General features: G+C 53.9%; 1 protein-coding gene across 2 annotated transcripts in view; it reads left to right on the top strand.

Moving 5' to 3' along the window:
- The first annotated feature begins 359 nt into the window (after positions 1 to 359).
- Positions 360 to 27,419, top strand: part of RPS6KL1 (ribosomal protein S6 kinase like 1) — a 29,818-nt gene continuing 2,758 nt past the window's right edge. The window contains exons 1-5 of one of the 2 annotated variants that reach the window (XM_069949984.1): positions 360 to 425; positions 20,077 to 20,298; positions 21,974 to 22,098; positions 22,184 to 22,276; positions 22,358 to 22,405. In XM_069949984.1, the coding sequence (XP_069806085.1) occupies positions 368 to 425; positions 20,077 to 20,298; positions 21,974 to 22,098; positions 22,184 to 22,276; positions 22,358 to 22,405 (546 nt within the window). In that variant the 5' untranslated portion in view covers positions 360 to 367. The remainder of the gene's footprint in view (positions 426 to 20,076; positions 20,299 to 21,973; positions 22,099 to 22,183; positions 22,277 to 22,357; positions 22,406 to 27,419) is intronic. The other variant, XM_069949985.1, reaches the window with a different exon arrangement.

A 27,419-nucleotide genomic window follows, 5' to 3' on the forward strand; every position in this document is an offset into this window, starting at 1 on the left:
GAGGTGTCTTATTAGTTACAGTAGAGGTGGGGGAGGTGTCTTATTAGTTACAGTAGAGGTGGGGGAGGAGTCTTATTAGGTACAGTAGAGGTGGGGGAGGAGTCTTATTAGTTACAGTAGAGGTGATGATGATGGGGATAATGCTGATGATGTTGGTGCTGATGATAGTGATGATGATGGTGATTAGGATGTTTGTGATAGGGATGAATGTGGTGATGATAATATTGGTGATGATAGTGATGATGATAATGAAGATCGTGATGAAGATGCTGATGATCATGATGATGATGATGATGCTAGCAGTTGGGGGCGGAGCACATGAGAAACTCAGGAGGCTCCGCCCTCAGGTTGTGACATCATTCAGCTGATGAGCAGAGAAGGAGCTCAGGGTGCGGCTGCTGCTTCATGCTGGATCCATCCTGAAGGTTAGAGATGGAGGCTGTGTGATCTGTGTGATGTATATGTGAGGTGTGTGATGTGTGATAGTGTGTGATCTGTGTGATAGTGTCTGATCTGTGTGATGTATATGTGAGATGTGTGATGTGTGATAGTGTGTGATCTGTGTGATAGTGTGTGATCTGTGTGATAGTGTGTGATCTGTGTGATAGTGTCTGATCTGTGTGATGTATATGTGAGATGTGTGATGTGTGATAGTGTGTGATCTGTGTGATAGTGTGTGATCTGTGTGATAGTGTCTGATCTGTGTGATGTATATGTGAGATGTGTGATGTGTGATAGTGTGTGATCTGTGTGATAGTGTCTGATCTGTGTGATGTATATGTGAGATGTGTGATGTGTGATAGTGTGTGATAGTGTGTGATCTGTGTGATAGTGTGTGATCTGTGTGATAGTGTGTGATAGTGTGTGATCTGTGTGATAGTGTGTGATCTGTGTGATAGTGTGTGATCTGTGTGATAGTGTGTGATCTGTGTGATAGTGTCTGATCTGTGTGATGTATATGTGAGATGTGTGATGTGTGATAGTGTGTGATCTGTGTGATGTATATGTGAGATGTGTGATGTGTGATAGTGTGTGATCTGTGTGATAGTGTGTGATCTGTGTGATAGTGTGTGATCTGTGTGATAGTGTGTGATCTGTGTGATAGTGTGTGATCTGTGTGATAGTGTGTGATCTGTGTGATAGTGTCTGATCTGTGTGATAGTGTGTGATCTGTGTGATGTATATGTGAGGTGTGTGATGTGTGATAGTGTGTGATCTGTGTGATAGTGTGTGATCTGTGTGATAGTGTGTGATCTGTGTGATAGTGTGTGATCTGTCTGATAGTATGTGATCTGTGTGATAGTGTGTGATCTGTGTGATAGTGTGTGATCTGTGTGATAGTGTGTGATCTGTGTGATGTATATGTGAGGTGTGTGATGTGTGATAGTGTGTGATCTGTGTGATAGTGTGTGATGTGTGTGATAGTGTGTGATGTGTGTGATAGTGTGTGATGTGTGTGATAGTGTGTGATCTGTGTGATAGTGTCTGATCTGTGTGATAGTGTCTGATCTGTGTGATAGTGTGTGATCTGTGTGATGTATATGTGAGGTGTGTGATGTGTGATAGTGTGTGATCTGTGCGATAGTGTATGATCTGTATGATGTGTGATGTATATGTGAGGTATGTGATGTGTGTGAGAGGTGTGTGATGTGTATGAGGTGTGTGATGTGTATGAGAGGTGTGTGATGTGTATGAGGTGTGTGATGTGTATGAGAGGTGTGTGATGTGTATGAGAGGTGTGTGATGTGTATGAGAGGTGTGATGTGTATGAGAGGTGTGTGATGTGTATGAGGTGTGTGATGTGTATGAGAGGTGTGTGATGTGTATGAGGTGTGTGATGTGTATGAGAGGTGTGTGATGTGTATGAGAGGTGTGTGATGTGTATGAGGTGTGTGATGTGTATGAGGTGTGTGATGTGTATGAGGTGTGTGATGTGTATGAGGTGTGTGATGTGTATGAGGTGTGTGATGTGTATGAGAGGTGTGATGTGTATGAGGTGTGTGATGTGTATGAGAGGTGTGTGATGTGTATGAGAGGTGTGTGATGTGTATGAGGTGTGTGATGTGTATGAGGTGTGTGATGTGTATGAGAGGTGTGTGATGTGTATGAGGTGTGTGATGTGTATGAGAGGTGTGTGATGTGTATGAGGTGTGTGATGTGTATGAGGTGTGTGATATGTATGAGAGGTGTGTGATGTGTATGAGAGGTGTGTGATGTGTATGAGAGGTGTGATGTGTATGAGGTGTGTGATGTGTATGAGGTGTGTGATGTGTATGAGAGGTGTGATGTGTATGAGGTGTGTGATGTGTATGAGAGGTGTGTGATGTGTATGAGAGGTGTGATGTGTATGAGGTGTGTGATGTGTATGGGAGGTGTGTGATGTGTATGAGAGGTGTGATGTGTATGAGGTGTGTGATGTGTATGAGGTGTGTGATGTGTATGAGAGGTGTGTGATGTGTATGAGAGGTGTGATGTGTATGAGGTGTGTGATGTGTATGAGAGGTGTGTGATGTGTATGAGAGGTGTGTGATGTGTATGAGAGGTGTGATGTGTATGAGAGGTGTGATGTGTATGAGAGGTGTGTGATGTGTATGAGAGGTGTGTGATGTGTATGAGAGGTGTGTGATGTGTATGAGAGGTGTGTGATGTGTATGAGGTGTGTGATGTGTATGAGGTGTGTGATGTGTATGAGAGGTGTGTGATGTGTATGAGGTGTGTGATGTGTATGAGGTGTGTGATGTGTATGAGAGGTGTGATGTGTATGAGGTGTGTGATGTGTATGAGGTGTGTGATGTGTATGAGAGGTGTGTGATGTGTATGAGGTGTGTGATGTGTATGAGGTGTGTGATGTGTATGAGAGGTGTGTGATGTGTATGAGGTGTGTGATGTGTATGAGGTGTGTGATGTGTATGAGAGGTGTGTGATGTGTATGAGGTGTGTGATGTGTATGAGGTGTGTGATGTGTATGAGGTGTGTGATGTGTATGAGGTGTGTGATGTGTATGAGAGGTGTGTGATGTGTATGAGAGGTGTGTGATGTGTATGAGGTGTGTGATGTGTATGAGAGGTGTGATGTGTATGAGGTGTGTGATGTGTATGAGGTGTGTGATGTGTATGAGAGGTGTGTGATGTGTATGAGGTGTGTGATGTGTATGAGGTGTGTGATGTGTATGAGAGGTGTGTGATGTGTATGAGGTGTGTGATGTGTATGAGGTGTGTGATGTGTATGAGGTGTGTGATGTGTATGAGGTGTGTGATGTGTATGAGAGGTGTGTGATGTGTATGAGAGGTGTGTGATGTGTATGAGGTGTGTGATGTGTATGAGGTGTGTGATGTGTATGAGGTGTGTGATGTGTATGAGAGGTGTGTGATGTGTATGAGAGGTGTGTGATGTGTATGAGGTGTGTGATGTGTATGAGGTGTGTGATGTGTATGAGGTGTGTGATGTGTATGAGAGGTGTGTGATGTGTATGAGGTGTGTGATGTGTATGAGAGGTGTGTGATGTGTATGAGAGGTGTGTGATGTGTATGAGAGGTGTGTGATGTGTATGAGGTGTGTGATGTGTATGAGAGGTGTGTGATGTGTATGAGGTGTGTGATGTGTATGAGGTGTGTGATGTGTATGAGAGGTGTGATGTGTATGAGAGGTGTGATGTGTATGAGAGGTGTGATGTGTATGAGAGGTGTGATGTGTATGAGGTGTGTGATGTGTATGAGAGGTGTGTGATGTGTATGAGAGGTGTGATGTGTATGAGGTGTGTGATGTGTATGAGAGGTGTGTGATGTGTATGAGGTGTGTGATGTGTATGACGATTAGCAAAGAAGAATACATACCTAATCCATGGTCCAGGGTTCCTCTTCCTCAGAGCTTCTTACCGGTTCCCGTGCGCTCCGGCTTCTCAGCGGCCTGTGTCAGCTGACAGGCCCCTCGGCCAATCACAGGCCGGAACCGCCGCAGCCAGTGATTGGCCGAGCGGCCTGTCAGCAGAGACAAGCCGCTGTGAAGCTGAAGTGCGCGGACCTGGGGAGAAGTTAAGAAGAAGAGGAACCCTGGACCATGGATTGGGTATGTATACAGTTTAAACAAAGGCTGCAAAGACATCGGTAACGATGTCCCTGCAGCCCTTGTTAACGATTATCGGGGTGTGTAATAGGCCAAGTAAACGAGCAACGTGCTCGTTTACAGGTATTATCGGGCCCCCATCGGCCCGTGTAATACCACCCTAAGGGTCCTATTTCACCGGCCGATGATCGTTGAGCGAGGGCTGCAGGGACATAGTTACGGATGTCCTTGCAGCAATACATTACCTGGCTGCAGGGCTTGTCCTCCGTCTCCTCCCCGGGTCCCCCCGCTCTATCTTCTGAATGGCCGGTCAGCTGACAGCTGGCCTGTGATTGGCTGAGCGCTCCGTCAGCTGACCGGCCATTCAGAAGATAGAGCGCACGGGACCCGGGGATGAAGACAGCGCGGAGAAGAAGCCCTGCAGCCAGGTAATGTATGATGCTTCTTCTTCTTCTCAAATCGTCAGTCGCCCGCCGCACACCGCTATTCAACCGTAACGATGCTCGGTGGGGGAATGATGATTTTAGGTCTGGCCCTAAATGAACGATCAGCCGATGACACGATCATCGGCTGATCGTTCTCTCTATTTCACCGAACGATAATCGGCCGAATTGGGCCAAATGGGGCCGATCCGGCCGATTATCGTTACTGTGGAATAGGGACCTTAGTATAACCCTGTATGACATCCGCTGGGGGCTGAATCCCTTCCGGAACACGTCCCTCAGCACATAGGAGGCCCAGGAAGCTCTGAGGGGGCGTCTGCTTCGACCTTTAGCTTCGTAGGCTGCAGGATCTTCTCCAGCTGATCCTCCTGTGTGGCAGATCTGTGACCCACCTCACCGCCATGGCAGAACCCACAGGAGATGCGGCCGGTGCTATGGCCGGCTCATATGGCCGTCTGCTCTGGTCCAAACCAAGTTCTATGAGAGCTTCCTCCAAGATGTAGCGTCTTGTCTGATGAGTTTGGAGCCTTGTGCACTGGTGGCCGACATGTCTCCCGGTGGAGCTGTATACAGGGAGCTGTATACAGGGAGCTGTATACACAGTCTGGTTTCCCTGTAGGACGACAAGACCAGAAGTCTCTCTGCTGGAAGATTTATCGACCCACAGAACAGATAGTCTCCAATATAAGTCAATGAATTTAGTTTATTTTATCTCTCTGTAATTAGATGCTAAACAAATCAGCCAATCATCTGCGGCCGCTGCCCCTATGTCCCTCCCCTCATCCCGGCCATAGTCTTCTCTATAGACAATGGGATAGAACAAGGCTGAAGACGAAGGGCTGGTGAAGCTTCTAAGCAATCCGGGTGTATACGGGGAGCGTCATTCTCAGAGCAGGAGCTCAGGGAGCTAATCTGTGGTGTTGGAGAAGGAGCTTCAATATCCTGTCAGATAGATAGATAGATTCTAATATAACTTGCATGACATTCTTTCTAGAATACTGACCACTAGCAGACCTGGGTCCTTCTAATATTATTGCTGTGGCCTGGAGGGCTGAGTAAGTGCTGGGGCCCTGGGATCTAATCCTGGTTCTTCCTGTTTTAGAAACTTTCCTTTCTTCGGACCACGACCTTCACCTTCACTTATTTCCCATAGATCTCAGAGCAGGAGCTGTGGCTCATGGGGTAAGAACCATGGTGCCCCAACAGACCCAGCTTCAGTCCCCAGTGCTGGCTGTAGGTGTCGGCCTCCCTGGTATTATATTGCCTTGGTGTGAGTGACCCGGGTTACTACCCAATACTGGCTGTTGGTGATGGATACAGCACCCCCTGCTGGCTTGGCATAGAGACCCAGTACCCAATGCTTCATGTATTGGCCTCCATGGCTGATCCTCAGTGCTGTCCCAGGTGTGATCCCCAGTGCTGGCTCCTTGCTAATAGCAGTGCCAGGTCCCTGTTTGTTAGGGACTCTATATAAGAGAGCTGGTGTGGTGGCAGCTCTATACATCGTACAGGAAGAGTAAATTTTCTTTATAATCTGACAGATCCTCCTCTTCATTCTGTGTTTCTGTGGCCTGGAGGGTTCGGTGTCAGACTATATACTGGGGGCCCTGGGTTCTAATTCTGAGCTGCCTCTTTTCTGAAACCTTTCTTTATTCTGACCAGGACCTCCATCTTTCCCTTATTCCCACTGACTCTGGGAGCAGGAGCTGTGGCTCAGTGGTCTGAGTCTCTTGTCTTTGTTGTATGTTGGAGACCAGGGTTCTAATCCTGTGTAATCTCCTTATAGGATTGTTCCTGTGGCCTGGGTTGTCCATTTTCTAGAACCTTTCTTTATTCTGACTAGAACCTCCATCTTTCCCTTATTCCCACTGACTCTGGGAGCAGGAGCTGTGGCTCAGTGGTCTGAGTCTCCTGCCTGTGCTGTATGTTGGAGACCAGGGTTCTAATCCTGTGTCATCTCCTTATAGGACTGATCCTGTGGCCTGGGTTGCCCATTTTCTAGAACCTTCCTTTATTCTGACCAGGACCTCCATCTTTCCCTTATTCCCACTGACTCTGGGAGCAGGAGCTGTGGTCCAGTGGTCTGGGTATCCTGTCTATGTTGTATGTTGGAGACCAGGGTTCTAATCCTGTGTCATCTCCTTATAGGATTGTTCCTGTGGCCTGGGTTGTCCATTTTCTAGAACCTTCCTTTATTCTGACTCGGACCTCCATCTTTCCCTTATTCCGCTGAGTCTGGGAGCAGGAGCTGTGGCTCAGTGGTCTGAGTAGCCTGCCTGTGCTGTATGTTGGAGACCAGGGTTCTAATCCTGTGTCATCTCCTTATAGGATTGTTCCTGTGGCCTGGGTTGTCCATTTTCTAGAACCTTCCTTTACTCTGACCAGGACCTCCATCTTTCCCTTATTCCGCTGACTCTGGGAGCAGGAGCTGTGGCTCAGGGGGTAAGAACCGTGAGTTCCCAGATGTGGTGCTGCAGTCCCAGGTTCAGAACCCAGTGCTGTCTGCTGTTGTGCTACCAGACCCAGTGCTGGCTTGGTGTGAGTGACCCAGGTTAATACCCAATGCTGGCTAGGTGTTGGGGAGCAGTGACTCCCAGGAGCAGCACCCCCTGCTGGCTTGGCTTAGAGACCCAGGTCCAGGACCCGATGCTTCATGTGCTGGTGATGAAGGTGCAATGCTCTGTGCTGGTGTGAGTAACCTGGGGGCAGTACCCTGTGCTAGGAGGGTGCAATCCTGACCGGCTCCTTGCTAATAGCAGTGCCAGGTCCCTGTTTGTTAGGGACTCCATGTACTCTATATAAGGGAGCTGCCCTCTACTGGGTGGCTCTTGCTTCATAAGCTGATACATTGGAGGCCATAACTGTGTCCTTCTATATGACTCACTAGATCCTAGTAATCCCAGGTCTCCAGCATGCTTCTATGACTCACTAGATCCTAGTAATCCCAGGTCTCCAGCATGAGAAGCAGATCCCAGATCCCAGATCCGACACACGACACACCAGAAGAGACTATGGTGAAAAATTTTTAGGCCTTTGAGAATATAACACACTATCTCCATAACACACTATCTCCAACAGCTATCAAGGAATCTACTGTCTTCTACAGCTAGAGATATATATATACTACTACTACAACAACATCATCTACACTAGTACTACTACACTCAAGGAATCTACTGTCTTCTATGCATGAGAGAATTCTTCTAGGAATCTTAATCTTTCTGTAACCAGGTCTCCAGCATGATGAGGAAGACCCCCTAAGCCCCCAAAGCAGTCACATAATTTTCACTCCTCTGAGCATACAATATAATATATACCTTCTACTGAGAATAAAGAGCCTTGAGGTGATTTGAACCCAGGTCTCCAGCATGAGAGGTATAACAGAGACCCCCTGAGCCATCAGAGCAGTCACTACAAAAGAGACTTTTTGATAATCTTATGTTTGACTCCTCTGAGCATACAATACAATACAATATAATATATAACTGAGAATAAAGAGCCTTGAGGTGATTTGAACCCAGGTCTCCAGCATGAGAGGTATAACACAGAGCCCCTGAGCCATCACACAGCCCAACAAGAGACTGTAGAGAGACATTACTGGAATGTGCTTATAGGTCACTTTCCATTAGAACAAACCTTTGGCTTTTTCTCCTGAATTCCCAGTGATTGGCGGGCGGCAGCGCCGGAGCCTGGGAAGTAAGCGGGTGACAGAGTTCTCCTTAAATAAAGATTTCCAAGGGGATTTTTGAGCCTCTGTTGTGATTGATTTTAGCAAAATGTTGTCATCTAATTGTTACAAATTTGGACCAGACCTCATAGGGTGTCCACTGGATTCACAGGAGGTCAAGAAACTTCTGCCTGAAGAAGAATTTGTGGTCAGACAGTATCGGCCCCTTCCATTGGGGGCTCGTCCGGGATTGGGGCGGACGACTGACCTTTATGCTCAAGGGGACTATAAACAACAAGGTGAAATGATAAAGTGACAGTCCAGAATCATTCTAACAGATAACGTCCATCCCGGACAGCCCGTCCTGACAATCCACGTCTTCCATGCAGATTCTGCCCCAGGGGCATGGACAGGTCAGCCGCAGGCTCCTCGGAAACATTATGCATCTGGATTAATCTGAAAATCCTTTTCTTTCAGATCAACTAGTTTCAGAAAGTTATAGAGTAGATTCGTAAATTATTTCTATATAAAAATCTCCAGTCTTTTAGTACTAATCAGCTGCTGTATGTGGTGTATTCTCTCTGCTGCCACCTCTGTCCATGTCAGGAACCATTTATACTGTAATATTACTATTATAACCCAGCCACTGATGAAGAGGTCAGTGAGGAAACGCCTTTGGCCATGATATGAATTACATACTCTATCAGAAAACCCATTAAAAGATCCATCTAACATCTGTTGGCCGAATTGGGGACGTTCTCCGGCCTGGCTAATTTTTCTACCAAAAATCTGAGGCTCCATCATTACAGTCTTCTCAGGCAGATTCCTTTTCATTCCATTGGTCGTCTAATGACATTAGATATTTAGGGGTGTGGATTAGAGATGAGAGAACCTGGAGCAGCTGGAGTCCATCCGAACCCGATCGTTCGGCATGTGATTAGCGGCGGCTGCTGAAGTTGGATGAAGCCCTAAGGCTATGTGGGAATCATGGATATAGTCATTGGCTGTACCCATGTTTTCCAGACAACCTTAAAGCTTCAGGAGCCCCAGCTAATCACATACTGATCGATCGGGTTGGGATGGACTCCAGCTGCTCCAGGGTCGCTCATCTCTAGTGTGGATCTCCAGTCATCTGTCAGAATTGTACGCCCACAACTTTTTAAATTTACCAAAATGTACTTGACAGGGATCTAAGTAGGTGGTCTAAGGGGCTCTACACTTGCTTCGGTAGATGCTCTATAAAGGAAGATGCTGCCCTGAACTCTAAACCATATTCAGACCCTTCCGATTAAACTTCACCCTGCGCACTTCTTTCACCTCTCCAGGGACTTGACCAAGTTTATTTGGGCAGGGAAGGCTGCTAGAATCTCATGCACTCTTCTCCTCATACCAAAACACTGAGGTGGTATAGGTCTACCAAATGTCAGGGCTTATTATCAGGTCTCCGTACTGCAGAGAGATCTAAAGCAGTGGGTCCGCCTGGAACAAACTTTCATCTCTGTGCCACTTACGTCTCTCCCCTGGATCCACCTTGCGCACCTGGGAAATTTTTCTCGGTACCCCTCTATTGGTCCAACATTAGTGACCTGCCAAAAGGTGGTAACTAAGGCGGACATTTCCCCTAGACCAGGCATGTCCAAACTTTTTTCGAAGAGTGCCAAATTTGATGAAGTGAACATGTGCGAGGGCCGACCATTTTACATGCTACATGCTATATGCTTTATAACACAGGCAGATAATAGCAAGCTGGATACCTGGGGGGCCGTAAAAGTTCGGAACGCGGGCCGCAAATGGCCCTCCGGCCGGACTTTGCTCTAGACCTTCTCCACCATTTGGCGGCCATTTGGGTCTTGGCGGACTGCGGGGAAATACAGGGCGCAGGATTTCCTCCAAAATGACAGATGGTTCACTGCTCAGGAACCTTTGGATATTCGAGACCTGACCAATTTGGGTGACTGGAGGATCAGAGAGCGGACACATTTTTTGAGGTCTCTCCTGGAACCATCGGGGTACGCTCGTACCCTCACCTCTTTTGGGTTCTGATTCATTGCACCACTCTCTTTCTATATTCAATTCTCTCCTCGTTTCTCCTCCTGTAGGTTTCTATCCTCCCGTTGTGGCAAAGTGGGAGACGGACCTGAGTCACTTTGACTGATAAACAATTAGAAAGGGTGCTCCAATTTACCCACAAATCCTCAATTGCTAGTAAATTCCAGGAGGCAGGGTATAAATTGTTGGTGAGATGGTATTACGTACCCGCTCCCCTACTTGTTGGCGGAGTGGAGGAGGGAACATTGCTCCACATTTTTTGGTCCTGTCCAGTCCTACGTCCTTTCTGGGAGGGAGTAGGGAGTCTACCATGTTATCAGTAATAAATTGCAATTTCAAATCCCGAACACCCCAGCTTTCTTTTTATTACACCTGTCTGACATCCCTACCAAGAGATACAAAAAATCTTTACTAAAATTTTTAGTTAACGCAGCTAGAGCCTGAATTCCATCCCACTGGAAGTCCAGGATCCCACCCACGTTGGGTCATTGGATCCGCAGGGTGGAGGACGTACAGAGGATGGAGGAGCTGACGGCATCTTGGCAGGAACGGTCTGAGAAATTCGCCTCTGGATGGCTTGGACTGTCTTGGAGGGGTCCACCCACTATAAGCAGCTGTTGACAATTTAGGGGTTCTTGTGTACAGTTGGGGAGATCTTCTTTTACCCCTTCCCTCCCCTACCATTTTTCTCTTTCTTTCTCTCCTCTCTTCCTTTCTAATTTTTCTAAAATAGTTTAAGAGCGGCCTCTATTTTGCAGCTTCTGCTCTTGTTAAGGTTATTACAGTGTTGGTTTCTGGCTAATGTGACTGCGATCTACGTTGTTCATTACTCATTTCTATATTTACAGACTGTAATAATCTGCCTGTCTTAATATGAAAAAAACAAAAACAAAAACATAGCTTACTTGCATCTGTGCACTACTGTGGATCAGTCCCTCTTCTTAGGGGGTGACTGTCCTGAAGGTAAGATCCTCGGTGTAGGCAAGGCTGCTTCCTATTGTCCAGTTACCCCAAGTCTAGGTCTAGCAGCACATAGCTAATGGTCTGAGTCTCTCAATAAAACAGATTTTGTCTCTTAATCAATAACTATAACAATCGATGGATTGTCCGCTCAGCCAGTCAGTAGCTGGGGCAGAACTCGGGGGAAAATGCCTTTCGGTCCCATGTAATCCACACATCCCTGCCAGTTACACTGGTACAGAGAATACATATTATGACATTACATATAACAGTTAGTGAACAGGTGCCATCCTTGGTCCAGCCGCAGGGATCATGCTCTGGGACACTGCAATTCCTCCCGGACACCTTCTTCCTCCTCCTCCACCTAACTCTCAGCCTACTTTCGGCCGTGCAGATGGCACTATATGACCCCACCCCATTATTGCTCCATAATGGACAGGCTGCTCAGGATGAATCAGCTGTTTGAGTGTCACAATGTTCTTATAAAGTTTGTGCGGTCCCTGCAATAGGCGTATGGCACAACCTGTCCTACATTACAGATACAATCAGGAACTTCCTTACTGAGCACTAACACCCCGAGGGGGTGACCTACCCCTCATATATAGACACCATTATTAAGGATTTCACAATAGCAAAGATCTGACTATATATACAGCAGCAGAAGCCATAGCCGGCACTGACACCTCCTGAGGAGCCGGCGGTGAGTACTGCTTCATGTCCATCTCTCTGCGGCTTCTGTAGTCAGGACTGGAGGGAAATCATCTCTTTTAGGGATATAACACTAGCAGAATAAATATAAAGTAGTGCCTTGGATTACGAGCATAATCAGTTTCTGGATGGTGCTTGTAATCTAAATCACTCTTATACCAAAGCAAATATTCCCATAAGAAATCACTGATTTGCAGACAATTGGTTCCACCCCCCAAATATACTGATTACTATTCTTGTTACGGCCGCGGCGGCGTCCCGCGTTCCGGGCCGCCGCCGCGACCGCTACCTGCCCTATGCAGCAGCCGGTGTCCATAGTCGGGGACCCGGCGCTGCTGTCACCTCGGCCCCGGGGGGCGCCTCACCTCTCCACGCTCCTGTCTCCCGCTGTGCCGGCCGGCGCGCGCGTCCCCGCCTCCTAGGGCGCGCGCGCGCCGGCTGTCTCAGATTTAAAGGGGCAGTGCGCTCCTAATTGGTAGTTGCACCCAATCACTCCCCTATAAATCCCAGCATGCCCTGTCCTTAGGGTTGGAGCCTCTACATGCTTCCCATAGCGTTTGGCCCAGCTCCCTGTTGTTCCTGTGTCCTGTCCGTTACCTGGTCCCAAGTCCCTGTTCCTGAGTCCTGTCCGTTACCTGGTCCCAAGTCCCTGTTCCTGGTTCCTGTTTCCCTGTCACTCCACCTGTTCCCGTGTCCAGCCTGTCACGTGCTCTCTCATCTGCAGACTATTGCCTGTGCCATCTCCTGCCACGCCTCGCCTGCCGACACCAGCAACCAAGCCAGGGGTAGCGACCTGGGGGTCGCCTGCCGCAGCAAGTCCATCCCGCCTTGCGGCGGGCTCTGGTGAAAACCAGCGGCCCCTTAGACTCCGCTCCCTGGTGAGGTTTGTGCCATCGCTGGTGCCGGTCCAGTGGATCCACTACTCCGGGCGTTACAGTAGGCTCCAACCATGGATCCCGGCGAGGTGCCTGATCTCCGTGATGTCGCCAGAGTGGTCACTCAGCAGGCGCAACAAATCCAGAAGCAGTCACAGCAGATCCAGCAACTCACTGCCGCCTTACAGCAGCAGACTACTGCCCAGCGCACACCACCTCCTGACGCTTCTTCTTCACTCCGACTGGCCCTCCCAAGCAAGTACTCTGGGGACTCTAAGTTGTGCAGAGGATTCTTGACTCAGTGTACCATGCACATTGAACTTTTGAGTAGTCAGTTTTCCACCGAGCGCTCTAAAGTGGCTTTCATCATCAGCCTATTAGAAGGTAGAGCCCTGGCCTGGGCCACGCCACTGTGGGACCGTGATGATCCAGTTGCTGCCAATCTCCGGGCCTTCCTATTCGAGTTTCGCTCCGTCTTTGAGGAACCTGCCCGTGCTTCTTCAGCCGAGACTGCTCTCCTCAACCTCTCTCAAGGCAGCTCCTCTGTTGGTGACTACGCCATCCAGTTCCGCACCCTGGCAGCCGAATTGGACTGGAACGAGGCCGCCCTATTGGCCACCTTCAAGAAGGGCCTGTCTAGTCGTGTGAGAGACGTGCTCGCTGCCCGAGACCTGCCTACCTCCCTGAACGAACTCATTCTACTGGCCACCCGAGTTGATACTCGTTTTTTCGGAGAGGGAGGAGGAGGTTCGGCATGAACATTTACTAACCCGTTCCCGTCGCCATCCCCAGCTGGCGCCGGTTTTCCAGAATCCTGATCTTTCGATGTCCCAACCCTCTCCTGAGATTCCTATGCAGGTGGAACGGGCTCACCTGACGCCTGATGAAAGAATCCGGCGCCTGGAGCAGAATCTCTGTCTCTATTGCGGTGGTTCCGATCACTTCCGGCTGGGATGTCCCCTACGTCCCCAAACATCCGGAAAATGCTCGCACCTAGGTCCGGTGGGACAGGTGTCCCTAGGTGTGAATGCCACCATTCCAAGTCTGTCTATGCCAGTTTCCATCCGGACTCCCTCAGGACAAAATCATCAGACTACTGCCTTCCTCGATTCTGGCTCAGCAGGCAGTTTTATTGCGGCAACATTGGTCCAAAGATGGCGGCTACCCGTGACCCGACTAGCCAGGCCCCTGACTATCTCCTCGGTCACGGGCGAAATTCTTACCGACCGTGTGTACTACCAGACCGCATCTTTAGTCCTCCAGGTGGGTCCTTCACATCAAGAAGAGATATCCTTCTACGTCCTGCCCCATTCTTCCCCCGCGGTCCTCCTGGGACTCCCGTGGCTACAAGAACATGCCCCTCAGCTGGACTGGAGAACCGGGGAGATTCTCAGTTGGGGTCAGGACTGTTCCCACCAGTGTCTCAAGTCACCTCAGACCAAGTGTATTATGTCATTTCCTGTCCCGGCCAAGCCTCTATCCGGCCTACCGGCAGAAGACCAAGACTCGGCGGATGCCTTCTCTGCCGAGGTGTACCCTCTCCCCGTACCCAAGACTAAGGTCGTGTCCTCTCTCCACCGGAAGAACTCACAGAAGGTCCCTTGCCACGTTATACCGCCTGATCGCCTAGTACCAGTCGTCACCTCCACTCTTCAGAGAGTACCCCCCGGAAAGACTCATGTTCACCCTGCGCTTCGAAGAGGTATTTTGAACTGGGGACATTCCTCGTTGGAGGCCGGGCACCCGGGAGTCCGTAAGACCGGCCAACGGATCTCTCGCCACTACTGGTGGCCCAGCCTATCCCAAGATGTCAAAGACTTTGTGGCTTCCTGTGCCATTTGCAGGCAAGAAAGAGGGGGAGGCCAAAGGGGGGGGGTACTGTTACGGCCGCGGCGGCGTCCCGCGTTCCGGGCCGCCGCCGCGACCGCTACCTGCCCTATGCAGCAGCCGGTGTCCATAGTCGGGGACCCGGCGCTGCTGTCACCTCGGCCCCGGGGGGCGCCTCACCTCTCCACGCTCCTGTCTCCCGCTGTGCCGGCCGGCGCGCGCGTCCCCGCCTCCTAGGGCGCGCGCGCGCCGGCTGTCTCAGATTTAAAGGGGCAGTGCGCTCCTAATTGGTAGTTGCACCCAATCACTCCCCTATAAATCCCAGCATGCCCTGTCCTTAGGGTTGGAGCCTCTACATGCTTCCCATAGCGTTTGGCCCAGCTCCCTGTTGTTCCTGTGTCCTGTCCGTTACCTGGTCCCAAGTCCCTGTTCCTGAGTCCTGTCCGTTACCTGGTCCCAAGTCCCTGTTCCTGGTTCCTGTTTCCCTGTCACTCCACCTGTTCCCGTGTCCAGCCTGTCACGTGCTCTCTCATCTGCAGACTATTGCCTGTGCCATCTCCTGCCACGCCTCGCCTGCCGACACCAGCAACCAAGCCAGGGGTAGCGACCTGGGGGTCGCCTGCCGCAGCAAGTCCATCCCGCCTTGCGGCGGGCTCTGGTGAAAACCAGCGGCCCCTTAGACTCCGCTCCCTGGTGAGGTTTGTGCCATCGCTGGTGCCGGTCCAGTGGATCCACTACTCCGGGCGTTACAATTCTGAATAACATGTAGAAGAGATGAAACAATGAGACGCAGCAGAATCTGTGATATTATAAGTTACTGTACAGTATAGCAATCAGCATGTGGTGTATAATATATAGTAACTGTATAACCCTGATAATACTGCAGCTGGATATGTGATATATAAGTTACTGTACAGTATAGCAGCATGTGGTATATAATGTATAGTAACTGTATAACCCTGATAACAGAGCAGCTGGATATGTGATATATAAGTTACTGTACAGTATAGCAGCATGTGGTGTATAATGTATAGTAACTGTATAACCCTGATAACACAGCAGCTGGATATGTGATATATAAGTTACTGTACAGTATAGCAGCATGTGGTGTATAATGTATAGTAACTGTATAACCCTGATAACACAGCAGCAGCTGGATATGTGATATATAAGTTACTGTACAGTATAGCAATCAGCATGTGGTGTATAATGTATAGTAACTGTATAACCCTGATAACACAGCAGCAGCTGGATATGTGATATATAAGTTACTGTACAGTATAGCAGCATGTGGTATATAATGTATAGTAACTGTATAACCCTGATAACACAGCAGCTGGATATGTGATATATAAGTTACTGTACAGTATAGCAGCATGTGGTATATAATGTATAGTAACTGTATAACCCTGATAACACAGCAGCTGGATATGTGATATATAAGTTACTGTACAGTATAGCAGCATGTTGTGTATAATGTATAGTAACTGTATAACCCTGATAACACAGCAGCAGCTGGATATGTGATATATAAGTTACTGTACAGTATAGCAGCATGTTGTGTATAATATATAGTAACTGTATAACCCTGATAACACAGCAGCTGGATATGTGATATATAAGTAATTGTACAGTATAGCAATCAGCATGTGATATATAATGTATAGTAACTGTATAACCCTGATAACGCAGCAGCTGGATATGTGATATATAGGTTACTGTAAAGTATAGCAGCATGTGGTATATAATGTATAGTAACTGTATAACCCTGATAACACAGCAGCTGGATATGTGATATATAAGTTACTGTACAGTATAGCAATCAGCATGTGGTGTATAATGTATAGTAACTGTATAACCCTGATAACACAGCAGCAGCTGGATATGTGATATATAAGTTACTGTACAGTATAGCAGCATGTGGTATATAATGTATAGTAACTGTATAACCCTCATAACACAGCAGCTGGATATGTGATATATAAGTTACTGTACAGTATAGCAGCATGTGGTGTATAATGTATAGTAACTGTATAACCCTGATAACACAGCAGCTGGATATGTGATATATAACACAGCAGCTGGATATGTGATATATAAGTTACTGTACAGTATAGCAGCATGTGGTGTATAATGTATAGTAACTGTATAACCCTGATATTACAGCAGCTGGATATGTGATATATAAGTTACTGTACAGTATAGCAGCATGTGGTGTATAATGTATAGTAACTGTATAACCCTGATAACACAGCAGCTGGATATGTGATATATAAGTTGCTGTACAGTATAGCAGCATGTGGTGTATAATGTATAGTAACTGCATTACCCTGATAACACTGCAGCAGCAGCTTGTAGATACAGGATAGAGCTGCAGATCCCCATAATGCAGTAGTGTAGTACAACAGGCTAGAATAGAGAAGCAGGGCTGCTGTGAGAGGTCTGTGTGGTCACATGACAGCAATGGGGAAAGGGGATGTGTTCAGCATGGACCAATCAGTAAATGAGAATCACAGAGCTGTGCTGGAGGACAGTGATAGAAACTTCTCTATACAGCAGTGTGTATAGCTGAGTGTGAGTGCAGGCAGATTATAGCAGCAGTGTGTATAGCTGAGTGTGAGTGCAGGCAGATTATAGCAGCAGTGTGTATAGCTGAGTGTGAGTGCAGTCAGATTATAGCAGCAGTGTGTATAGCTGAGTGTGAGTGCAGTCAGATTATAGCAGCAGTGTGTATAGCTGAGTGTAAATGCAGGCACATTATAGCGGCAGTGTGTAAAGCTGAGTGTGAGTGCAGGCACATTATAGCAGCAGTGTGTATAGCTGAGTTTGAGTGCAGGCAGATTATAGCAGCAGTGTGTATAGCTGAGTGTGAGTGCAGGCACATTATAGCAGCAGTGTGTATAGCTTAGTGAGAGTGCAGGGACATTATGGCAGCAGTGTTTATAGCTGAGGTAAGTGCAGGCACATTATAGCAGCAGTGTGTATAGCTGAGTGCAAGCACAGGCAGATTATAGCAGCAGTGTGTATAGCTGAGTGTAAGTGCAGGCAGATTATAGCAGCAGTGTGTATAGCTGAGTGTGAGTGCAGGCAGATTATAGCAGCAGTGTGTATAGCTGAGTGTAAATGCAGGCACATTATAGCGGCAGTGTGTAAAGCTGAGTGTGAGTGCAGGCACATTATAGCAGCAGTGTGTATAGCTGAGTTTGAGTGCAGGCAGATTATAGCAGCAGTGTGTATAGCTGAGTGTGAGTGCAGGCACATTATAACAGCAGTGTGTATAGCTGACTGTAAATGCAGGCAGATTATAGCAGCAGTGTGTATAGCTGAGTGCAAGCACAGGCAGATTATAGCAGCAGTGTGTATAGCTGAGTGTAAGTGCAGGCAGATTATAGCAGCAATGTGTATAACTGAGTGTGAGTGCAGGCACATTATAGCAGCAGTGTAAATGGCTGAGTGTATAGCAGTAATGGAGAGGATAGGAAACACACTGACAGAGACTGCAGGGAGCAGGACAGATGTGGGCACATACATGCAGCACTCTCTGTCCGGGGACAAAGGGGTTACAGCATGGGTCTCCAAACTGCGGCCCTCCAGCTGTTGCAAAACTAGATTTCCCATCATGCCTGGGCAGCCAAATCCATAGCTTTAGCTGTCAAGGCATGATGGGAGTTGTAGTTTCGCAACAGCAGTTTTGCAACGCTCTTTATCCAAGTTACTCTTAATCCAAGGTACCACTGTGTGAGCTGCTTGAGTATGTGAGTGTGCGATGAGTGTGCGTATGTCTCGCACTGGGCTGTCTCCTATGTGTGATGGAGCGGTATGTCTCGCACTGGGCGGTCTCCTATGTGTGATGGAGCGGTATGTCTCGCACTGGGCGGTCTCCTATGTGCGATGGAGCGGTATGTCTCGCACTGGGCGGTCTCCTATGTGCGATGGAGCGGTATGTCTCGCACTGGGTGGTCTCCTATGTGAGATGGAGCGGTATGTCTTGCACTGGGTGGTCTCCTATGTGCGATGGAGCGGTATGTCTCGCACTGGGCGGTCTCCTATGTGTGATGGAGCGTTATGTCTCGCACTGGGCGGTCTCCTATGTGTGATGGAGCGTTATGTCTCGCACTGGGTGGTCTCCTATGTGTGATGGAGCGGTATGTCTTGCACTGGGTGGTCTATGTGCGATGGAGCGGTATGTCTCGCACTGGGCGGTCTCCTATGTGCGATGGAGCGGTATGTCTCGCACTGGGCGGTCTCCTATGTGTGATGGAGCGTTATGTCTCGCACTGGGCGGTCTCCTATGTGTGATGGAGCGGTATGTCTCGCACTGGGTGGTCTCCTATGTGCGATGGAGCGGTATGTCTCGCACTGGGTGGTCTCCTATGTGAGATGGAGCGGTATGTCTCGCACTGGGCGGTCTCCTATGTGAGATGGAGCGGTATGTCTCGCACTGGGCGGTCTCCTATGTGCGATGGAGCGGTATGTCTCGCACTGGGCGGTCTCCTATGTGCGATGGAGCGGTATGTCTCGCACTGGGCGGTCTCCTATGTGCGATGGAGCGGTATGTCTCGCACTGGGCGGTCTCCTATGTGCGATGGAGCGGTATGTCTCGCACTGGGCGGTCTCCTATGTGAGATGGAGCGGTATGTCTCGCACTGGTTGGTCTCCTATGTGCGATGGAGCGGTATGTCTCGCACTGGGTGGTCCATGTGTGATGGAGCGGTATGTCTCGCACTGGGCGGTCTCCTATGTGCGATGGAGCGGTATGTCTCGCACTGGGCTGTCTCCTATGTGAGATGGAGCGGTATGTCTCGCACTGGGCGGTCTCCTATGTGCGATGGAGCGGTATGTCTCGCACTGGGCGGTCTCCTATGTGTGATGGAGCGGTATGTCTCGCACTGGGTGGTCTATGTGTGATGGAGCGGTATGTCTCGCACTGGGCGGTCTCCTATGTGCGATGGAGCGGTATGTCTCGCACTGGGCGGTCTCCTATGTGAGATGGAGCGGTATGTCTCGCACTGGGTGGTCTATGTGTGATGGAGCGGCATGTCTCGCACTGGGCGGTCTCCTATGTGCGATGGAGCGGTATGTCTCGCACTGGGCGGTCTCCTATGTGTGATGGAGCGGTATGTCTCGCACTGGGCGGTCTCCTATGTGCGATGGAGCGGTATGTCTCGCACTGGGCGGTCTCCTATGTGAGATGGAGCGGTATGTCTCGCACTGGGTGGTCTATGTATGATGGAGCGGCATGTCTCGCACTGGGCGGTCTCCTATGTGTGATGGATCGGTATCTCTCGCACTGGGTGGTCTCCTATGTGTGATGGAGCGGTATGTCTCGCACTGGGCGGTCTCCTATGTGTGATGGATCGGTATCTCTCGCACTGGGTGGTCTCCTATGTGTGATGGAGCGGTATGTCTCGCACTGGGCGGTCTCTTGCGCTCTTCTCTGTCACACTGTCAGTGTCTGATTTGGGGCTTGTTCGCTGTCTTGCAGGGTCGCCGGCCATCTTCTGGGGGGCGATGAGCTGTGACCGCGAACTGCACTCTCAATATCGCATTGGATTTTCGGGGGTCTCTGAGCAGGTGAAGCGCGATTACCTGGTGGACGCCGCTAAGCAGCTGCACGTGGCACAAGAGCGAGATGCCAATGAGGAGTATGAGGCGGCGTTCAGTCACTACAAGCATGGGGTGGAGCTGCTGCTGAGCGGGGTGACAGGTCAGGGCCCATCTCCTCCCAACTCTTCCAGGATCCGTCCCACAGGGTCCCTCATCATCCCACCCCTCCCCCTGTAGGATCCGCCCCACAGGGTCCCTCATCATCCCACCCCTCCCCCTGTAGGATCCGCCCCACAGGGTCCCTCATCATCCCACCCCTCCCCCTGTAGGATCCGCCCCACAGGGTCCCTCATCATCCCACCCCTCCCCCTGTAGGATCCGCCCCACAGGGTCCCTCATCATCCCACCCCTCCCCCTGTAGGATCCGCCCCACAGGGTCCCTCATCATCCCACCCCTCCCCCTGTAGGATCCGCCCCACAGGGTCCCTCATCATCCCACCCCTCCCCCTGTAGGATCCGCCCCACAGGGTCCCTCATCATCCCACCCCTCCCCCTGTAGGATCCGCCCCACAGGGTCCCTCATCATCCCACCCCTCCCCCTGTAGGATCCGCCCCACAGGGTCCCTCATCATCCCACCCCTCCCCCTGTAGGATCCGCCCCACAGGGTCCCTCATCATCCCACCCCTCCCCCTGTAGGATCCGCCCCACAGGGTCCCTCATCATCCCACCCCTCCCCCTGTAGGATCCGCCCCACAGGGTCCCTCATCATCCCACCCCTCCCCCTGTAGGATCCGCCCCACAGGGTCCCTCATCATCCCACCCCTCCCCCTGTAGGATCCGCCCCACAGGGTCCCTCATCATCCCACCCCTCCCCCTGTAGGATCCGCCCCACAGGGTCCCTCATCATCCCACCCCTCCCCCTGTAGGATCCGCCCCACAGGGTCCCTCATCATCCCACCCCTCCCCCTGTAGGATCCGCCCCACAGGGTCCCTCATCATCCCACCCCCTCCCCCTGTAGGATCCGCCCCACAGGGTCCCTCATCATCCCACCCCTCCCCCTGTAGGATCCGCCCCACAGGGTCCCTCATCATCCCACCCCTCCCCCTGTAGGATCCGCCCCACAGGGTCCCTCATCATCCCACCCCTCCCCCTGTAGGATCCGCCCCACAGGGTCCCTTATTATTCCACCCCCTCCCCCTGTAGGATCCGCCCCACAGGGTCCCTTATCATTCCACCCCCTCCCCCTGCAGGATCCGCCCCACAGGGTCCCTTATCATTCCACCCCCTCCCCCTGTAGGATCCGCCCCACAGGGTCCCTTATCATTCCACCCCCTCCCCCTGTAGGATCCGCCCCACAGGGTCCCTTAACATTCCACCCCCTCCCCCTGCAGGATCCGCCCCACAGGGTCCCTTATCATTCCACCCCCTCCCCCTGTAGGATCCGCCCCACAGGGTCCCTTATCATTCCACCCCCTCCCCCTGCAGGATCCGCCCCACAGGGTCCCTTATCATCCCACCCCCTCCCCCTGTAGGATCTGGCCCCATCCCACCCCTCCCATACCTGACCTCATCCCACCTCCTCCCCCTGCAGGATCTGCCCTCCATCCCACCCCTCCCCCTGCAGGATCCGCCCCACAGGGTCCCTCATCATTCTACCCCCTCCCCCTGCAGGATCCGCCCCACAGGGTCCCTTATCATCCCACCCCACCCCCTGCAGGATCTGCCCTCCATCCCACCCCTCCCCCTGCAGGATCTGCCCTCCATCCCACCCCTCCCCCTGTAGCATCTGACCCCATCACACCCCCTCTGCTCACGCCCCTCTTTCTCCTCCAGTTGATCCCAGCAGAGAGCGCCGTGATGCCGTGAAACGCAAGATCTCGCAGTACCTGAAACGGGCCGAGGAAATATTCAACTGCCACCTGCAAAGGCCTCTGGGAAATGTGAGCGGAGCAGCAGAGGTAAGGGGGTGGGGTGTAAGTTCTTCTGTAATCATGTGACCTCGCTCCTTGGGGGCCGGCCTCTATCCTGCCTCTTCTCTTCCAGGGTTACAGCAGCCTCAGATTCCGACCAATCCGAGTCCTGAGTGCGGCTGTGGAGAACCTGAAGAGCTGCCGTGTCCTGGAGATTATCGATAAGGTGCGTGCGGAGGCAGGGGACCGGGTGGGCCAACCTCGCACCCCCTGTAGCTGCATTACCTTCTTCTCTGTCCCTATCCAGGTGCAGTTGGTGTACGACCCATCCTCAGAAACAAAATTTATTCTCAAGGTAACATCCCGTGTGAGCGGTGTGAATGCGCAGTGTGCCCGATGTGTATGGCCGGAGGCTCGGTGTAAATGGTGTGCATGGCCGGAGGCTCGGTGTAAATGGTGTGCATGTCCGGGGGCTCGGTGTGAATGGTGTGCATGTCCGGGGGCTCGGGGGGCGGTGTGTCTGGGGTGTATGGCGGGGGGCTCGGGGAGCGGTGTGCCTGGTGTGTATGTCCGGGGGCTCGGGGGGCGGTGTGCCTGGTGTGTATGTCCGGGGGCTCGGGGGGCGGTGTGCCTGGTGTGTATGGCCGGGGGCTCGGGGGGCGGTGTGCCTGGTGTGCATGGCCGGGGGCTCCAGGGGCGGTGTGAATGGTGTGCATGGCCGGGGCTCAGTGTGAATGGTGTGTATGTCCAGGGGCTCGGGGGCGGTGTGCCTGGTGTGTATGTCCGGGGGCTCGGGGGCGGTGTGCCTGGTGTGTATGTCCGGGGGCTCGGGGGCGGTGTGCCTGGTGTGTATGTCCGGGGGCTCGGGGGGCGGTGTGCCTGTTGTGTATTGCCGGGGGCTCGGAGGGCGGTGTGCCTGGTGTGTATGGCCGGGGGCTCGGGGGCCGGTGTGCCTGGTGTGTATGTCCGCGGGCCCAGGGGGGCGGTGTGCCTGGTGTGTATGTCCGCGGGCCCAGGGGGGCGGTGTGCCTCGCGGGGCGGTGTGTCTGGTGTGTATGGCCGGGGGCTCGGGGGGCGGTGTGCATGGCCGGGGGCTCGGGGGGCGGTGTGCCTGGTGTGTATGGCCGGGGGCTTGGGGAGCGGTGTGCCTGGTGTGTATATGCGGGGACTCGGGGGGCGGTGTGCCTGGTGTGTATGGCCGGGGGCTCGGGGGGCGGTGTGCCTGGTGTGTATGGCCGGGGGCTCTGGGCCGGTGTGCCTGGTGTCTATGTCTGGGGGCTCGGGGGCCGGTGTGCCAGGTGTGTATGGCCGGGGGCTCGGGAGCCGGTCCGAATGGGCGGTGTGCCTGGTGTGTATGGCCGGGGGGTTGGGGGCGCTGTGCCTGGTGTGTATGTCCGGGGGCTTTGGGGGCGGTGTGCCTGGTGTGTATGTCCGGGGGCTCGGGGAGCGGTGTGCCTGGTGTGTATGTCCGGGGGCTCGGGGAACAGTGTGCCTGGTGTGTATGTCCGGGGGCTCGGGGAACAGTGTGCCTGGTGTGTATGTACGGGGGCTCGGGGAACAGTGTGCCTTGTGTGTATGTCAGGGGGCTCGGGGGGCAGTGTGCCTGGTGGGCGGCGTGCCTGGTGTGTATGTCAGGGGGCTCGGGGGGCAGTGTGCCTGGTGGGCGGCGTGCCTGGTGTGTATGGCAGGGGACTTGGGCGGCGGTGTGCCTGGTGTGTATGGCGGGGGCTCGGGGGGCGGTGTGAATGGTGTGCATGGCCGGGGGCTCGGTGTGAATGGTGTGCATGGCCGGGGGCTCGGTGTGAATGGTGTGCATGGCCGGGGGCTCGGTGTGAATGGTGTGCATGGTCGGGGGCTCGGTGTGAATGGTGTGCATGGCCGGGGGCTCGGTGTGAATGGTGTGCATGGCCGGGGGCTCGGTGTGAATGGTGTGCATGGCCGGGGGCTCGGTGTGAATGGTGTGCATGGCCGGGGGCTCGGTGTGAATGGTGTGCATGGCCGGGGGCTCGGTGTGAATGGTGTGCATGGCCGGGGGCTCGGTGTGAATGGTGTGCATGTCCGGGGGCTCGGTGTGTCTGGGGTGTATGGCCGGGGGCTCGGGGGGCGGTGTGCCTGGTGTGTATGGCGGGGGGCTCGGTGTGTCTGGTGTGTATGGCTGGGGGCTCGGGGGCCGGTGTGCCTGGTGTCTATGTCCGGGGGCTCGGGGGCCTGTCTGAATGGGCGGTGTGCCTGGTGTGTATGGCCGGTAGCTCGGGGAGCGGTGTGCCTGGTGTGTATGTCCGGAGACTCGGGGGGCGGTGTGCCTGGTGTGTATGGCCGGGGGCTTGGGGAGCGGTGTGCCTGGTGTGCCAGGTGTGTATGGCCGGTGGCTTGGGGGCCGGTCCGAATGGGCGGTGTGCCTGGTGTGCATGGCCGGGGCTCCGGGGGGGGGGGGGGTGAATGGTGTGCATGACCAGGGCTCAGTGTGCCTGGTGTGTATGTCCGGGGGCCCGGGGGGGCGGTGTGCCTGGTGTGTATGTCCGGGGGCCCGGGGGGGCGGTGTGCCTGGTGTGTATGTCCGGGGGCCCGGGGGGGCGGTGTGCCTGGTGTGTATGTCCGGGGGCCCGGGGGGGCGGTGTGCCTGGTGTGTATGTCCGGGGGCCCGGGGGGGCGGTGTGCCTGGTGTGTATGTCCGGGGGGGCGGTGTGCCTGGTGTGTCTGGTGTGTATGTCCGGGGGGGCGGTGTGCCTGGTGTGTCTGGTGTGTATGTCCGGGGGGGCGGTGTGCCTGGTGTGTATGTCCGGGGGCCCGGGGGGGCGGTGTGCCTGGTGTGTATGTCCGGGGGCCCGGGGGGGCGGTGTGCCTGGTGTGTATGTCCGGGGGCCCGGGGGGGCGGTGTGCCTGGTGTGTATGTCCGGGGGCCCGGGGGGGCGGTGTGCCTGGTGTGTATGTCCGGGGGCCCGGGGGGGCGGTGTGCCTGGTGTGTATGTCCGCGGGCCCGGGGGGGCGGTGTGCCTGGTGTGTATGTCCGCGGGCCCGGGGGGGCGGTGTGCCTGGTGTGTATGTCCGCGGGCCCGGGGGGGCGGTGTGCCTGGTGTGTATGTCCCCGGGCCCGGGGGGGCGGTGTGCCTGGTGTGTATGTCCGCGGGCCCGGGGGGGCGGTGTGCCTGGTGTGTATGTCCGCGGGCCCGGGGGGGCGGTGTGCCTCGCGGGGCGGTGTGTATGGCCGGGGGCTCGGGGGGCGGTGTGCCTGGTGTGTATGGCCGGGGGCTTGGGGAGCGGTGTGCCTGGTGTGTATATGCGGGGACTCGGGGGGCGGTATGCCTGGTGTGTATGGCCGGGGGCTCGGGGGGGCGGTGTGCCTGGTGTGTATGGCCGGGGGCTCTGGGCCGGTGTGCCTGGTGTGTATGGCCGGGGGCTCGGGGGGGCGGTGTGCCTGGTGTGTATGGCCGGGGGGTTGGGGGCGGTGTGCCTGGTGTGTATGTCCGGGGGCTTTGGGGGCGGTGTGCCTGGTGTGTATGTCCGGGGGCTTTGGGAGCGGTGTGCCTGGTGTGTATGTCCAGGGGCTCGGGGAGCGGTGTGCCTGGTGTGTATTTCCGGGGGCTCGGGGAACAGTGTGCCTGGTGTGTATGTCCGGGGGCTCGGGGAACAGTGTGCCTGGTGTGTATGTCCGGGGGCTCGGGGAACAGTGTGCCTTGTGTGTATGTCAGGGGGCTCGGGAGGCAGTGTGCCTGGTGGGCGGCGTGCCTGGTGTGTATGTCCGGGGACTTGGGCGGCGGTGTGCCTGGTGTGTATGGCAGGGGGCTCGGGGGGCGGTGTGAATGGTGTGCATGGCCGGGGGCGGTGTGAATGGTGTGCATGGCCGGGGGCAGTGTGAATGGTGTGCATGGCCGGGGGCTCGGTGTGAATGGTATGCATGGCCGGGGGCTCGGTGTGAATGGTGTGCATGGTCGGGGGCTCGGTGTGAATGGTGTGCATGGCCGGGGGCGGTGTGAATGGTGTGCATGGCCGGGGGCTCGGTGTGAATGGTGTGCATGGCCGGGGGCTCGGTGTGAATGGTATGCATGGCCGGGGGCTCGGTGTGAATGGTGTGCATGGTCGGGGGCTCGGTGTGAATGGTGTGCATGGTCGGGGGCTCGGTGTGAATGGTGTGCATGGTCGGGGGCTCGGTGTGAATGGTGTGCATGGTCGGGGGCTCGGTGTGAATGGTGTGCATGGCCGGGGGCTCGGTGTGAATGGTGTGCATGGGCGGGGGCTCGGTGTGAATGGTGTGCATGGCCGGGGGCTCGGTGTGAATGGTGTGCATGGCCGGGGGCTCGGTGTGAATGGTGTGCATGGCCGGGGGCTCGGTGTGAATGGTGTGCATGGCCGGGGGCTCGGTGTGAATGGTGTGCACGGCCGGGGGCTCGGTGTGAATGGTATGCATGGCCGGGGGCTCGGTGTGAATGGTGTGTATGTCAGGGGACTCGGGGGCGGTGTGCCTGGTGTGTATGTCAGGGGGCTCGAGGGGCGGTGTGCCTGGTGTGTATGTCAGGGGGCTCGGGGGGCGGTGTGCCTGGTGTGTATGTCCGGGGGTTTGGAGGGAGGTATGCCTGGTGTGTATGTCCGGGGGTTTGGAGGGAGGTATGCCTGGTGTGTATGTCAGGGGGTTTGGAGGGAGGTATGCCTGGTGTGTATGTCAGGGGGCTCAGGGGGCGGTGTGCCTGGTGTGTATGTCAGGGGGCTCGGGGGCGGTGTGCCTGGTGTGTATGTCAGGGGGCTCGGGGGCGGTGTGCCTGGTGTGTATGTCAGGGGGCTCAGGGGGCGGTGTGCCTGGTGTGTATGTCCGGGGGTTTGGAGGGAGGTATGCCTGGTGTGTATGTCAGGGGGCTCAGGGGGCGGTGTGCCTGGTGTGTATGTCCGGGGGCTCGGGGGGGCGGTATGCCTGGTGTGTATGTCAGGGGGCTCGGGGGGCGGTGTGCCTGGTGTGTATGTCCGGGGGTTTGGAGGGAGGTATGCCTGGTGTGTATGTCCGGGGGTTTGGAGGGAGGTATGCCTGGTGTGTATGTCAGGGGGCTCAGGGGGCGGTGTGCCTGGTGTGTATGGCCGGGGGCTCGGGGGGGCGGTATGCCTGGTGTGTATGTCAGGGGGCTCGGGGGGCGGTGTGCCTGGTGTGTATGTCCGGGGGTTTGGAGGGAGGTATGCCTGGTGTGTATGTCCGGGGGTTTGGAGGGAGGTATGCCTGGTGTGTATGTCAGGGGGTTTGGAGGGAGGTATGCCTGGTGTGTATGTCAGGGGGCTCAGGGGGCGGTGTGCCTGGTGTGTATGTCAGGGGGCTCGGGGGCGGTGTGCCTGGTGTGTATGTCAGGGGGCTCGGGGGCGGTGTGCCTGGTGTGTATGTCAGGGGGCTC

This window comes from Dendropsophus ebraccatus, chromosome 13, assembly GCF_027789765.1.
Source record: "Dendropsophus ebraccatus isolate aDenEbr1 chromosome 13, aDenEbr1.pat, whole genome shotgun sequence".
Taxonomy (NCBI): domain Eukaryota; kingdom Metazoa; phylum Chordata; class Amphibia; order Anura; family Hylidae; genus Dendropsophus; species Dendropsophus ebraccatus.